The following is a 16,542-nucleotide window of genomic DNA, read 5'->3' on the forward strand; positions in this document are numbered from 1 at the left end:
CAAAGAAGCATGTAGCTGATAACCAAGTCAAGAAAAATTTATATAGCATTCTCAGAAGTATGTTCCATTACATATATATTTTTCTAGGTAATTATAGTGCATTCCTTAAAAAACATTTTAGGTAGGAAATTAAGAACACATTTTTTTTTAAAGATTTTATTTATTTGAGGGAGAGAGAGAAAGTATAAGGGAGAGAGAGAATATGAGAGGAAAGAGGTCAGCAGGAGAAGCAGATTCCCTGCCAAGCAGGGAGCCTGACGCAGGATTCAATTCCGGGACTCCGGGATTATAACCTGAGCTGAACGCAGTCACTCAACCAACTGAGCCACCCAGGTGCCCCAAAATATGGACCAATCTTAAAAAATATCCTATTTTCCTAAGTAGAACACATATACAATCTTACCTATTTTGAATAACTCATAAATAAATATTTATGCTATGTTATATAGTTATGCTCTCAGAAACTAATGGAGATATTTGGCTATATCCTTCAAGTAATAAAGGCCCCTAGAATTTGCATTTATTTTAATATTATTTATTATTGTTAATGGGCTTGTTTCTGGCTCCTCTTCTAATTTAGTTATGATCTATTATCAAACAAAGCAATTATAAAAAATGAGTAAGCTGAGAGAATTACCTTGGGTAACAAACTACTTTAAGCACAGATCTCTGATAAATACTTTTGTTTGTTACTTATTGGTTACTGGTTTTGTTCCAAGTAGCTTTGTGTTTGCCAAACAAATGACTCAGCACCAGTTAAGTATCATTGTATATACATATACTAGATGTCACATGAGTGATCACTGTAAGCTATGAGTTGTTAACATAGGTCCTAGAAGAGTGGTTGTAGGTTCAAATTCCAGCTCTTTCATTTACTAGCTTTGCTGACCTTAGGCATGTTCATCATTATTACACTAACCTCAATTTTATTGTCTATAAAAAAAGGCTAATGACAGATAATATCATAGGATTATTGCAAAGATCATATAAAATAATACATGTTAGGCACAGAGCCTAGGAGAAAGTAAGCACACAAAAAAATGTTAGCTGTAATTATCATTACCACTACTAGTATACAGCTACTCAAAACTGTGTAGGTAAACTTAAGAAGCTTAAGATAAAATATCTACAATTCTGCAAATAGTATAAGTACTTAAAACTGGACTTTGTACTGTGGAGAATAGAGCATACACACTTACAAAAAACTATGTCCAAATAGGATCAAATGTGGAATTACACTTTTAATAAGTGAGCAACAGAGGTGCTCTATTAAATCTAATTAACTGGGGCGCCTGGGTGGCTCAGTGGGTTGAGCCGCTGCCTTCGGCTCAGGTCATGATCTGAGGGTCCTGGGATCGAGTCCCGCATCAGGCTCTCTGCTCAGCGGGGAGCCTGCTTCCTCCTCTCTCTCTGCCTGCCTCTCTGCCTACTTGTAATCTCTCTCTGTCAAATAAATAAATAAAATCTTTTAAAAAAAATCTAATTAACTAAATAACTATTAAATCTAATTAAGTTCAGCAAGATTTCAATGTACTAGGAATGAACAAAACAAAATTAAGGAATGAACTCCATTTATATTAGCATTAAGAAGAGTAAGATACGAGGTAAAACTTAACCAAAGAAGTATGAGACTTGTACACTGACAACTACAAAATATTGCTCACAGAAATTAAAGCTCTAAATTAATGGAAAAAATCACATGTTTGTTATCAGAAGTAATGTTAAGATGGTAATGCTCCTCAAATCGATCTATGGAATCAACAAAACCTGTATCAAAATCCTAGCTGCTTTCATTGCAGAAATTGACAAACAGATCCTAAAATTCACCTGGAAATGCAAGAGACCATTTCCTTGCATTTCAAGACTGTTTTGGCAACCAAAACAATCTTGAAAAAAGAAGAACAAACTTGGAGGATTCAATCTTTGATTTCAAAATTTAATCCAAAGATACCTTAGTCAAGACAGTATGGTACTGATTAACAACAGACATATAAAACATTAGAAGAGAATGGAGAAATCCAGAAATAAACCCTTACATTCTTGTCAAATTTATTTTTGGTGAACATGAGAAGATTATGCAATGGGGTAAAGAATATAGCCTTTTGAATATAATGCTCTGACAACTAGATATCCAAATGCAAAAGAATAAATCCGGACCCCTACATTACACCATACATAAAAATTAACCCAGAAAGGATCACCAATTTAAATTAAGAGCTAAAATTATGAAACTCTTAGATCAAATCACAGGGGTAAATCTTCATGGTCCTCAGGCAGTGATTTCTCAAAAACCAAAGGCAATTAAGAAAAAAAAGACAGGCTGGACTAAATCAAAATTAAAAACTCTTCCAATGAAAACGTTATCAGTAATAAAATGAAATGGCAGCCCACAGAATGGGGGGAAAAACATTGCAAATCACATATCTGATAAGGGACATGCATCCAGAATACATAAAGAACCTTTACAACTCAATATAAAAAGACAAATAACCCCTTAAATGGGCAGAGTCTTGAACAGATATTTCTCCAAAGAAGACATATGATGAGCACATGAAAGATGCTCAACCATTGTTAAATCACGAGGGAAACACAAATTTAAATCACAATGAGATACTACTTCATACCAACTAGGATAGCAATAATCAAAAAGGCAGACAATCACAAGAGTTGGCTAGGACAGAAAGAAATTAGAAACCTTATACACTGCTAGTGGAAATGTAAAAAGATATAGTCACTTTGGAAAACAGGTTAGCAGTTCCTCACAAATGTTAAACACAGAGCTGCATTATGACTTAACAATTCTAGTCCTAGGTATAAATGCAGAGAAACAAAAACATATGTTCACATAAAAACTTATGCAATAATGTTCGCATTGTTTATAACAGCCAAGAAGGAGAAACAACAAAAACCCATCAAATGATCAATGGCTAAATAAAATGTGGTATATACACAAAATGGAATATTATTAAGCAATAAAGGCAGCAAAGTATTAAACATGCTACAACATGAATGAACTGTGAAAACATTATGCTAAGTGAAGGAGAAGCCAATCAGAAAGACCATATATTATATGATTCCATTTAAATTAAATGCCCAGAATAGAAAAATCTATAGAAATAAAAAGCACATTGCAGTCACCTAAGTTAAGGAGATGGGAGAGGGGGATATGACAGAATGGAGTTTCTTTCTTTCTTTCTTTCTTTCTTTTTTTTTTTTTAAGATTTAATTTATTTATTTGACAGACAGAGATCACAAGTAGGCAGAGAGGGAGGCAGAGAGAGAGGAGGAAGCAGGCGACCTGCCGAGCAGAGAGCCCGACGCAGGGCTCCATTCCAGGACCCTGGGATCACAACCTGAACCCAAAACAGAGGCTTTAACCCACTAGCCACCCAGGTGCCCCCAGAATGGAGTTTCTTTCTAAGGTGATAAGAATGTTCTAAAATTGGACTGAATGAATTTTAGTAATGACTGCACAATCCTATGAATATACTAAAAATCACTGAAGTATACACTTCAAATGAGAGAATTTCATAGTATGTGAGTTATATCAGTAAAACTGTTTTTAAAAAAGCAGGAGTAATACTCTGGTTTCTCTTCAGATCACATAAATCTTTAGCATTTTACTAAAAAAGCAGGAGCAACAATTCTGCAAACCAAATTTGACACTGCTACTTTACATCTTAAATCTGAACCCAACAAAATAGACTTATATGTAAACAAAAGCAAACAAAAACAAAATTTCTTAACATAAGTAAAGTTTTAAGTAAACACTAGCATTTAAAAGCTACATTTAAGAAAGGCTTAGAGGGGCGCCTGGGTGGCTCAGTGGGTTGAGCCGCTGCCTTCGATTCGGGTCGTGATCCCAGGGTCCTGGGATCGAGTCCCGCGTCGGGCTCTCTGCTCAGCAGGGAGCCTGCTTCCTCCTCTCTCTCTCTCTGCCTGCCTCTCTGTCTACTTGTGGTCTCTGTCTGTTAGATAAACAAATAAAATCTTTAAAAAAAAAAAAAATAAGAAAGGCTTAGAATTGAAGTCAGAATTTCTCTATAAGGCACTTCTCAAGAGACAAACATAAGAAAAAAAATAAAATATTTAAATAATTTGTCTATTAAAGAGTTAACTAAATCTTATCCCTGTAACGAAAGAAATCAAGAATGAAAGAAAGAAAGAAAGTTGGGGTGCCTGGGTGGCTCAGTGGGTTAAAGCCTCTGCCTTCAGCTCAGGTCATGATCCCAGAGTCCTGGGATCGAGCCCCACATCGGGCTCTCTGCTCAGCAGGGAGCCTGCTTACCCCCACCTCTTTCTGCCTGCCTCTCTGCCTACTTGTGATCTCTGTCTGTCAAATAAATAAATAAAATCTTAAAAAAAAAAAAAAAAGAAACCTTAAGATTCACATTCCCTGAATATAGTACTATACATTCAATATAATTAAGGTAAGAAAGTTCATTGATAAATGCTGAATTCATCTTCAAAGGGTATTCTGAGTAATCCTATATCAATTAGAAAACTAAAATAATATACTATATCTAATTAAGAAAAGCTTAACTTAAACCTAAAATAAATCTCTACCATTGCAAAACTTAACATTATTAGGGAATAATTTCAAAATGTTAAATATTTTCTTTCAACCAGTATTATCATTAATAAACCTGAGTATAATAAGATTACCACAGACAGTTTTATAGGAGAAAATGCTCTTATAAAAAACTCAAGCTCACTTACAGTTGCAGTTATGTCATCTTTCTTCAGCTCTTTTGGCTTGAGAAAGTAAGCACCTATTGTAGATCTCTGATAATTCCAGGTTGAACAAGATAATTTACCTTGATGGCAAGCAATGATACTATCCCAGTCACTTTCACGAGCTTCCTCTAAAACATAATAAAAATAATAAATCAAATTACATTTTATTCCCTCATCATTTGCCTTTTATTTATTAAGTATATAATATTCATATTTTTATTAACCTCTAGACACATGATGGTTTACAGGTAATTCTGGATAGCACTGAGCTTCTAATCTAACAAGGGATTCTGATTAGAAGATCCTATATCACTTCTCGGCCTTTTGGCTAACATCAAGTATAAAAGAAACTATAATAAAGAATACAGTGTCTAATAAAAGCACTCAGGAAGTTTACTAAGAGATTTGAGGACAGAAATAACTGGCTCCCAGCAGTAAAACAAATAGCAATTAATGGGGGAGCAGGAAACAGGGACACAAACAGGTTCAAGAGTAACATGAACAAAATGAAGCATAGCAAGTATTTCCCTGAGAAGGATGGGAAGCAGGCATGGCAACTGGGGCCACATATCACAAAGAATCATGAAAGCCACGTTATGGAGAGGAGACTGCATCCTATAAATAATAAGGGCCTCTGAAAGGTTTTTAAGCAGGTGAGTGACATGATTCAGATGTTTTAGGAAGATCACTCAGCTCTTAAGACAAAAAATAGGAGGTGGTCAAAAGTAAATTTACAGAAAAAAGAAACCATTATCTGGTTGATACAATAACCTCGAAATGGAAATGGTGCCTTATTTCTATGATAACTTTCACTGAACAATCCCATCACCTATCTACATTTTTCTTAGAATCACTTCTTTGAATCAACACCACTCAAATGATGTAGCATAATAAGACCTCAATGTATTTTGATTTTGATTAAATTAGAGCTGGATGTTCTCCATTCTTACCTTTTTAACATTAGTGACTCTCCTTATACCAGGCATATAACAGATTAAGAAGTGTTACAAAATGAAATACCAAACACTATTTATTAATAAGTCTTACAGAGAAGAACAAAACTTGAAATTAAAAGGTAACAATTTCAAATTATAAGTGACCCTTTTTTAGTCTTCACATTAGATGTGCATACACTTGGCATTACTTCCAAATGCTTATTAATATTTGCAAAAACATTTCTTAAAATGAAGAAAATTTAAAAACAGATAGTAGGAAAAATAAAGTAGAACTTCTCTCAAAACAGGGTTTTAGGTTACTTACCAGCTGCAAATTTTGTGATGGGTGGAAGTCTTACTGATATGGCATTCTGAAGTCCTTTACGTTTGACTCTTTTTTTATTTATTAATCCTAGGGTTGAGGGAGAGGAGAATACAACTAAGACCTTCTTAATGAAATAAGTATGTAACAGAAAAGCTATTCCTTGTCACATAACTACAAAGTTCAAGAAACTCCTATTTAAGTCAGAAGCCATATAAAGATGTTATTACCACTATTATTTAATCATTTATGAAATTCAATCCGTATAATTACATAAAAACATAATTAATTGAAAAATGAAAGTAAAAATAATCAGTTTTACAGATGACAGTCATACACTCATGTTAATCAAGAAAAACAAATAATTATTTGAAGTAATAATCATTTCATTGGACCACATATAGAAACAATAAAAAAAAAAACAAAAACAATGACTGGCACAAAAACAGACACATAGACTAGTGGAACAGAGTACAGAGTCCAGATATGGACCCTCAATTCTGCTGTCAAATAATCTTCAACAAAGCAGGAAAAAATATACAGTGGAAAAAAGACAGTCTCTTCAATAAATGGTGATGGGAAATTGGACAGCTATGTGTAGAAGAATGAAACTCAGCGATTCTCTTTCACCATATACAAAGATAAACTCGAAATGAATAAAAGACGTCAATGGAGGCAGGAATCTATCAAAATCCTAAAGTAGAGCATAGGCAGTAACCTCTTCAACATTGGCCACAGCAACTTCTTTCAAGACATTTCTCCAAAGGTAAAAGAAACAAAAGCAAAAATGAACTTTTGGGACTTCATCAAGATCAAAAGCTTCTGCACAGCAAAGGAAACAGTCAACAAAACAAAGAGGCAACTCACGGAATGGGAGAAGATACTCACAAATGACACTATAGACAAAGGGCTGCTATCGGAGATCTATAAAGAACTCCTCAAACTCAACACCAAAAAACAGATAGTCATATCAAAAAATGGGCAGATGATATGAACAGACACTTCTCCAAAGAAGACATACAAATGGCTAACAGACACATGAAAAAATGTTCATCATCATAAGCCACCAGGGAGATTCAAATCAAAACCATATTGAGATACCACCTTACATCAGTCTGAATGGCCAAAATCAACAAGACAGCAAACAATAAGTGCTAGAGAGGATGTGGAGAAAGGGGAACCCTCTTAGACCGTTGGTGGGAATGCAAATTGGTGCAGCCACTTTGGAAAACCGTGTGGAGAGTCCTTAAGAAATTAAAAATAGAGCTACCGGGTGCCTGGGTGGCTCAGTGGGTTAAGCCGCTGCCTTCGGCTCAGGTCATGATCTCGGGGTCCTGGGATCGAGTCCCGCATCGGGCTCTTTGCTCAGCAGGGAGCCTGCTTCCTCCTCTCTCTCTCTCTGCCTGCCTCTCTGCCTACTTGTGATCTCTCTCTGCCAAATAAATAAATAAAATCTTTAAAAAAATAAAAAATAAAAAATAAAAATAGAGCTACCCTATAACCCTGCAATTGCACTACTGGGTATCTACCCCAAAGATACAGATGTAATGAAAAGAAGGGCCATCTGTACCACAATGTTCACAGCAGCAATGGCCACAATCGCCAAACTGTGAAAGAATCAAGATGCCCTTCAATGGACGAATGTATAAGGAAGATGTGGTCCATATACACTATGGAGTATTATGCCTCCATCAGAAAGGATAAATACCCAACTTTCCTATCAACATGGCCAGGACTGGAAAAGATTATGTTGAATGAAAGAAGTCAAGCAGAGAGAGAGTCAATTATCATATGGTTTCACTTACTTGTGAAGCATAAGGAATAACACAGAAGACATTTGGGAGATGGAAAGAAGTGAGCTGGGGGAAATCGGAGGGGGAGACAAACCATGAGAGACTGTGGACTCTGAGAAACAAACTGAGGATTTTGGAGGGGGTGGGGTGAGCTTGGTGGTGGGTATGATGGAGGGCACATATTGCATGGAGCACTGGGTGTGGTGCATAAACAATGAAATTTGGAACACGGAAAAAAAATTAAATTAAATAATAATAAAAAAAACCCCAAAAAACCACAATTGAGTTCCTACGGTGCAGTAATATCTAATACCATTATAATTATGTTGTAATTACAATGTTATGTATTCTTATATGCTAATTACTAAATATTAAATATTACAGGGTAGAAAAACAATGAACAAAGATCACACCCATAATACTAGCAAAAAAATAAATTATTAGCAAATTATATTAAAATACATAAAATGCCACTGAATAATCTCAAATATGTAGGAACAATAGGAGGAAAACAAAAAGAAACTTCACTGAAATACAACTTAATGAGGATATACCATATCCCTAGATGTGAAGATTATCTTACAAATATCAATCTCTTCTGTGAATTTCAGTTATCACTTTGGATGCTGATTAAACAATGATCCAAAAAGGCATGCCCGGGTGGCTCAGTCAGTTAAGTGTCCACTTTTGGCTGGCGTCATGATCCCAGGGTCCTGGGATCAAGCCCCACTTCAGGCCTCCTATTCAGTGGGGAGCCTGCTTCTCCTTCTCCCTCATATTCTCTCTAGCTCTCCCTTTCAAATAAATAAATTAAAAAAAAAAATCCTAAAACTCATCTGAAGTATATATATGCATAACAACTAGGACAGCAGCTTAAAAAGACTAATTATAAATAAAACTGAAAAACATTTTTGTTTAATGTATAAAATCTCTCAAATGCTGGACATGATGGAAAGGGACAGAGAATAATACAAGCCCTTTTTCCAAAAAGATGGGACACTGGTTACTTTGCTACTTCCTCTAAGGTCCCTTCCATGTTTAAAATCCTGCACTCTACATATGGATCCAGTGAGATCATCAGTGTCTTCTGGGTGCCAGCAGTATGTTTTTACCACCCAAGGTGTCTAATTATTTTCAGTAACTTTATAGCAACACCTCAATCACTTCCATAGCAATACTGATCTTAAGAATCTTACTATACTCTTCTGTACAATGGTTTTTAAATTTCAGTTATGAAAAAAGGAAATTTATCAATAAAACTTCCTCTGGTTGTCTCATAGTATCTTGAAATATTTCTTTTGTGACCAGTAGCTTTATTTTCACCTTGCAAATGACATACCATGTCCTAAACTCTTGTTAAATTTTTCATGTATTGTGGAAAATGATTGAAGAGTTCCATCTTGACCTGTTGATATAGATAGAAAATACTTAGTTAAACTTCATCACAATAATGGATCATTTGAATGACAGATCTTATAAAATTAGATTCTTAAAACCTTAAAATTGTAATTTGGGATACTTTAAAAGGAGAGCTGGATTGCAACTACCATATTCACCTGTGCATAGAATGTCAATTAGTAAGAACAAAGGACAAAATGAAGTATGAATAATTTTCAGCATATTATTAGACTAGTCAAGGGCTGCAGTTTCAGAATCTGACCATCTCTGAGAATCAATAAATAAAATAATACTCCAAATGAAGATAATATCATCTACAATGTTTCCTACAATCCTACAAATGTTTCAAAAAGAATCTCATTTCCCCAGATTTCCAAATCACTCTAAGGGGTATCTGAATTCAAAAATTTGTAAATACCAAACCTAATAAATATTAAGCACCCTGCTCTCAATACTTGCTTGAATAAACTAAAAGCACAAAACGGAAACTCACTTGCACTAAGAATTTGCTGTCCGTTTTGTCCATAATATCTGATTTTGGTAAGAGGAGCACTATGCCCCATTCTGAATCTCAAAAGCCGACCTTCACCTGTGGGACCATCAAATATCCATATCTGCAAAGAAATAAAAAGATAAGGTTCTTTTGCAATGTGTTAGGTAATCTGAAAGCAGCAAGACCATCTTCTACATATATCAATTGGCACCAGGTGGTGCTTGCCAGGCTGCTGACCCTGGAGAGGGGCCTGGGGAGAGAGAAACTATTAACTTTCTCCCTTCACTGCAATCATGTAACCTGCTGTGCTTTTTGCTTCATCTATACCATAACCTTATCCCATTTTCCTCTCATCTTCTAGGTTCCAGAATCAGACATTAAAACATGATTAGGGGCATCTGGGTGGCTCAGTGGGTTAGGCCTCCACCTTCAGCTCAGGTCATGACCCCAGGGTCATGACCCCAGGGTCCACTCAGTGGGGAGCCTGCTTCCCAGTTCTCTCTCTGCCTGCCTTTCTGCCTACTTGTGATCTCTGTCAAATAAATAAAATCTTAAACAAAAAAAAAAAAAATGCTTGTAATAACCCCAAGGATAGAAGCCAGGAAAATGGTAACAATGATAATCATAATACCCTCAGAGCATTATCAGCACCATTTGTGACAAGAAGTGGCTCTCTGTGGAGAAATGTCAGCCCGGCAATTGCTGTAGAATGTGCATTTCTCATTTGATTGATTAATTTTTTGTCTTCTAGATCCCAGAGTCCAATATGGCCACACGGGCTTCCAGCTGCCATTATTGGATGACCATCTGTTATCAAAAATAAAATATATTAAGAAAAACATGCACCAAAAATCTTAAAAAGAAAACACAAAACATGCACCATAAAACTGCCAAACTTAACAATTCTTCTCTCTACCCTTCTAACCCATAAAGATAAAGTTAGAAAAAGACTATCCTCCAATAATCTATTCATAATCCACTGGCTATTTGTAATGCAGTTTTCAGTAATTTCTATTCAATACATTAAATTGTAAGCAAAGATCCATTTGGAAAATTTCTATGGACTTCAAAGTAATACATTTTAAATTTTCTTAATACTTATCGATAAGTAAGTTAAAAGTTACCTGTGCGAAATGAAATCGAAGTAATAGGTCCCCAGTCTTGATGAAATTTCATTAATGTTTCATCAAATTTAATGTTGTGAATGATAACCTGACCTGACATAAGACCAACAGCAACAACATCCACAGCTGGTGCCTGAAAATTAAATTATTCAGCTTTTTATTCTTAATCAAAATAACTTTAATAATCCTGATGTTACGCATCATTACTTATGTGTTATCAAAAAAATGGAATATCTTCCTGAGGATGGCAAAAAAACAGTATTACCATTCCAGCATGCTTTGTTATTTCATGTATAAGTATTTAGGAATGATGTTTTCAAGTTACTTCCCTGCTTCAAATGTGGTAGCCACCATCACCCTCCTCACTCTAAAACACAGATGACACGGTAAGAAAATGGCCATGAAAGAGAAGGAATCTGATATATGAAATCACTACAGATCACGGACAGGACAGAAACAGAAAATAGAGACAACTCGTAGAAAACAATATATAAAGGCTTGCCATATGCATGGCAACACAAAAGGTCAAGTATAAAGAAAATGATGAATTACGTATCCAAGGAAAACAGGAAGAGCCTATAAAACATGCTAAAAGGCAAAAAAGTCTGTTTCAGCTCTAATAATCTAGGAATATACTCTTCATTTTATACAACAGTCTTAGATATAGGCTCCACAATAAGTTTCTCTATTTTAGCAAAGAAGATCAATCTCCCATACCAATCCAGAATGGAATCAGGCTAAACATTTGATTAAATTTTCATCAAGCGACTATTATGTATAAGACCCTGGGGAAACTAAAACAAATATGATTCCTTGTCCTCAGGGGATCTAATGTCAGATACCTCTGCGGTCTTATGGGTAGGCAAAAGCATAGCAAAGTTGATGGTAGTGAGAGAGAATGAAAGAATAAATATAAACTGGGCATGTAAAGCAATAAATATTTAAAAGGACAAGGACATATTGGAAGTTCATGTGTCCAATATATGCCAAAGATTCTCTGCAAACATCTATTCATTCCTTCATACATGTTCTGCAAACTCATAAAAACAAAAGCAGATATTTATGGAAGAGTCTAGCTGATGAAATATCAGGATTTGGGTCCCAACTGTTCCAAGCTACAACTCTCAAAATTCCGACAAATTTCTCTGTATGACCTACAAATCTCCTTTACTGAACAACTAACTCACCTTCATCATTTCCACTCTGTACAAGGAACTGGACTACATGCTTGCAAAATGATTGGTAAACATAATCCCATATAAGCTTAGAGCATAATTTCAGGCAAAAAGATTTCTACAAATGTTCATAGGGAAAGGCATTATTTGTTTTTCATTACATTTCCAAAGCACTCTTTTCTAGGGTAATATTTATAAAAATAAATTAGTCCTATATATTATTGTCCTCAAGCCTAAAAATAAGGTTGACCCCTGAAATTGAAAGATTACACTACTAACTTCATTTCTTCTTTGACTTAAGAGAAAAATACTAACCTGTTGAAGAGCTGTTACTCCAATTTTCCATCCCTGAAATGTATATAGTAGTTTACTACAAGAAGAAAAATAGTTGAAAGGTTTTACTTTTTTAGGAAAACAAAATCAACTACATATTAAAAAGTGAAATAGTAACAGAAGACATTTAAGTTGTTACTTTGCCCCACACTATTTTAAGTACATATATTAACTTATTTAATACTCAAAATAATCCCAGGAGGTAGATATTATCAACATTTTTCAGATATAGGAAACAAGAAACTTAATTATGTGGAACAATTAAGCTAAGGTTATATGGCTAATAATTCAGAGCCCAGACAGACCAATTCCAGATCCCATGCCTGATGCTACTAGTAATTACTATACTATGCCAACTCTTTAACAGAAAAGAAAAACACATGACTAAAAACCATTTTATATTACAAACTGTAATAAAAAAACCATCACAGAATGCAGGCAGATCTCTAAAAAATATTACAGAAGGGAATGTTACTATGATACTAATGTCAAAAACGATTAAATCACAAGTGATGCTGCTCTAAATTTTGAAATCAAGCCACAAATGATAAGTCCTTGAGGAAACAGATTCTGAAATTTTTATAATGATACTCAGTAAAATATTAAATCACATAGTAAATTCAGTAAGTGGGCACAGATTAATTTATTCAATGATTATCCAAGGGATACTAATGTACAATAGTGTAAACATCACATGAAGAGCCTCAATAGATAAGCTTAGGGGCAGAGAAAATACCTCTTAGTCATTATCCCTGAGATAAGCAGAGTGAATAGTCAATGATATCTGTTAAACTGAATGAAAATGCTGATTTAAAACTGAGAACTAGGATGAACCTTTAATAATCTTATTTTCCTTTTCAAATTTACAAGGGCTTTACAAAGGACAATTTGGATGTTCAAATATTTTTGTCTCTTTAATGCATATAAAGATGACTGAGCTGCCAATTTCTTCTCCAGATAAATGTTCAACTAACATTTGTCTTGCCTTTCAGCTATATTAGTAAGATTATAGATGTCCATCAAGTTTGTGATTGCTAATAAAAGTACTTCTACCCTGAAAATGATTCCTAAACACTAGCACTAAATTAACACTGATTTACTTTGCCTTCTCCTACCTTTTCAGTTTATTGAAAACTAGATGCTGTCCATCATAATTATTTTCTTATGTTACTTTGCTATAGTCTTCTCTACAGTTATATGGATTCTTTACAATAGACTATGGCGATGGCCATAAATATCCATCAAATGGGTATTTATAAAGCTGCCCACCATGTCCCAAGACCACGTGCCAGGCCCTTTTGCATGTCATGCCATGAGTAACAACCCCAAAGACAGATATTGAAAGCCCTCCAAATAAACATATAAAGGCAGGGAGAACTGCAAGACTTAGTATGCATTAGGGAACAGTAGGTAAGGATAAGATGGGAACCACCTATGTTATATTCTAAACAAAGTGCTTACTTGGATTTTACATTCCACAACTGTAGGCTTCCTTGTTCACTGCCGAGAAGTATTTTATTCAAGTAGGTACTTGGGTGCAAAATTGCAGAAATTTTAAACACCGATTTATCAAAAGTCAACTGCAGGTATTCCTCTGCAAAAGTCAAAGTTATAAATAATATGTAATTTTTTTTATATACCCATATTATTTAGCCCTTAAAGTAAGTCTACCCAATCAAAAATTTATGTCCTAATATAAACCAAAGACTTATATACTAACCTATGCCCATTTCTTGAAAAATTAAACAAATGTGATGAGGGGCAACTTGTAAATATAATTTAAACTGCCAGAAATTTTCTGAAAGTTCTAATATCAATACTATTAAAAATTTCACTCATTGCTAGAGTATAGGAATAAAAAATAAATATTAAAGAAAAGTGACTCTAGGAATCAGCCTTACTATTTTTATAATTTGACCAAGAGGCAAAATGAATATTCCAAGTGAAGTGCTTGTACTGAGCTCTAGAATGAATGACCACTCAAAGATGTAAAAAATAAGAGGCAAATCTTGGTGAAACTAAAATAGGGCTTCTCACACATTTCCACAGAACCTTTAACAGAGGAAAGAAAAAGAACTTACAGCCCTGTAGAGAATAGGAAACCCAGCCATTTTTTGAAATCTTACCTTTATTTAAAATTCTTATGTGCAAATTTTGTTTTCTATTTCATAGTTCATGCATAATGAAAACAATTTTTCTTTTTCTTTTTTTTTTTATTTAAGATTTTATTTATTTGTCAGAGAAAGAAAGCACGCACAAACGGGAAGCAGCAGGCAGAAGGAGAAGCAGGCTCCCTGCTGAGGAAGGGGCTCAAAGTGGGACTCAATCCAGGGACCCTGGAATCATGACCTGAGGCAAAGTCAGATGCTTAACCCACTGAGCCACACAGGCATCCTGTAAACAATTTTTCACTAAATTTTCTCCAAAATTTGAATATCAAACAAGGTAAATTTCACTTAATTTTTAGTCTCACATACTATGTGGCACACTGCTACACATTCCTAGAGATATACTATATATTCACCTTTTTAAACTGTACCCAGTTTAAAAAGGTGAAAATCATACAAACCTTAAATCCTACTTTAAAAGAGCCTTGTCTCTATTTGCAACCAGTAATTTTACTTATTAAACAACATAAACAGCTCCCTAAAGACAGGTTCAATGTGTTGCTGTAACAATAATAAAAAGCTGGCACCAGCAACAACAGAAAGCCTGTTGGACTATAAAAATCAGATTCCCTAATTTTATTAAAGTCTTTTAACACCCATCTGCATAATGACTATTTCAGGAATTCTGCTCCCTTTACTTGGGCAAAGACAGAACAAAGGTCTAATTTGAACAAGAACATAGATTAACTTCCAGGAGGGCAATTTTTACTAAAAACAAACATAACTCATAGAACGATGAGTTAATCAAGAGAAAATGTAGGCTAAAAAATGTAAACAGATTAAAAATAAACCACATAAAAGCTTGAATTCATGGGAGATCCATAGTCTTTCATTGAGGGGGGATATTCTGGGTATAAATTCCCAACCTCTGAAGATTAAGACAGTCCTACAGACACAGCTCAGTACCACTGCATAAGAGTATCACAGTTAAAGGACACTGACTTACATTCTTAGAAACAGGATGGATACTTTCCTTCAGATTACAGGTTCTTAGTTGACTACTCTAATTTCCTTTACTGAAGGTTGAAAATACAAACCAAGAACATATACCAAAATTCACTCCATAAAGAAAATTTAGCATATCACTGAACTTGGAGAACTGCAATGTAAAATATTATTAGCAGAGAGAAACACATTTAACAGATTGTAAATAGCTCAGCTAGCTGACTAAAATTGCTTATCCATAATTTACTTAAAACTTTTTTCCTCATGCATATTAAAGAGTCTAAAATTTTTTCTGATTACATGTGAAACCTGACCTGGAAGTTGCGTTTTTATACATTTTTAATTATTAAATTATATTAGTAAATTTAATAGTAAATTAAATATTAATTTATTATAAATAATAAATTATTTATTAAATAATTAAATTATTTAATTATATTAGCTACACATATCTACCCCCAAAAAATAATGCAATAAATTGGTTGATTCTTACCTTCCGAATATATGTGCCAAATAATAAGAATGCTGTCAGTATCAACAGAAATAATGTGATCCCCAAAGGGTTGCAAAAGATGGATTTCTGCCTTATGACCCTTAAAGGTGTGTACTACCTACAATGTCAAAGTTCAAAAGAATTTTATATTATTATTCATTTACCATGTATTATTCATATTAACCAAAATCAGGCTAATCATAAAGATGCTCATGTTGAAAAAAGAAGTACAACTTTTGATTAACCAAGATTAAAATAACAAACAGCAAAGAATCAGGCATTTCCACCTGCTCCACCAGCCAGTCCAATAATAAGGAAGCATGGACTAGAAACCCAGAAAATGAGACCTCTGAGACTCAGCCTTACAATGGACCTTAGGGAGGATACATACACACAACTGGGTCCCACACCCAGTCCAACCAGCACAACTCTATGCATCCTAAAAAAAGTGGTTATGTTCTAGAAGGCTGACCTCTACAGACTCCATCACCAGCTGGTTTCCAGATGAGATGGGGGAGATAGAGCATTTGCTCCTCATAGCTTTTAGTTTTGACAGAGACCATTATCCTTATAATAGCTACATCCCTCAAAAACTACAGACCTTCCCCATGGTTTCAGTTCTCACC

General features: G+C 34.6%; 1 protein-coding gene across 1 annotated transcript in view; it reads right to left on the reverse strand.

Moving 5' to 3' along the window:
- The window catches only part of WDR36 (WD repeat domain 36), a 42,666-nt gene that overhangs the window by 20,629 nt on the left and 5,495 nt on the right, over positions 1 to 16,542 (reverse strand). Inside the window, exons 4-12 of the mRNA XM_044264328.1 lie at positions 15,917 to 16,034; positions 13,772 to 13,904; positions 12,293 to 12,347; positions 10,803 to 10,935; positions 10,310 to 10,485; positions 9,679 to 9,799; positions 9,127 to 9,192; positions 5,998 to 6,084; positions 4,720 to 4,865 (exon numbers count right to left, since the gene is read on the reverse strand). Coding sequence (XP_044120263.1) covers positions 4,720 to 4,865; positions 5,998 to 6,084; positions 9,127 to 9,192; positions 9,679 to 9,799; positions 10,310 to 10,485; positions 10,803 to 10,935; positions 12,293 to 12,347; positions 13,772 to 13,904; positions 15,917 to 16,034 — 1,035 coding nt within the window. The remainder of the gene's footprint in view (positions 1 to 4,719; positions 4,866 to 5,997; positions 6,085 to 9,126; positions 9,193 to 9,678; positions 9,800 to 10,309; positions 10,486 to 10,802; positions 10,936 to 12,292; positions 12,348 to 13,771; positions 13,905 to 15,916; positions 16,035 to 16,542) is intronic.

The sequence above is a fragment of the Neovison vison genome, chromosome 1 (assembly GCF_020171115.1).
Source record: "Neovison vison isolate M4711 chromosome 1, ASM_NN_V1, whole genome shotgun sequence".
NCBI lineage: Eukaryota > Metazoa > Chordata > Mammalia > Carnivora > Mustelidae > Neogale > Neogale vison.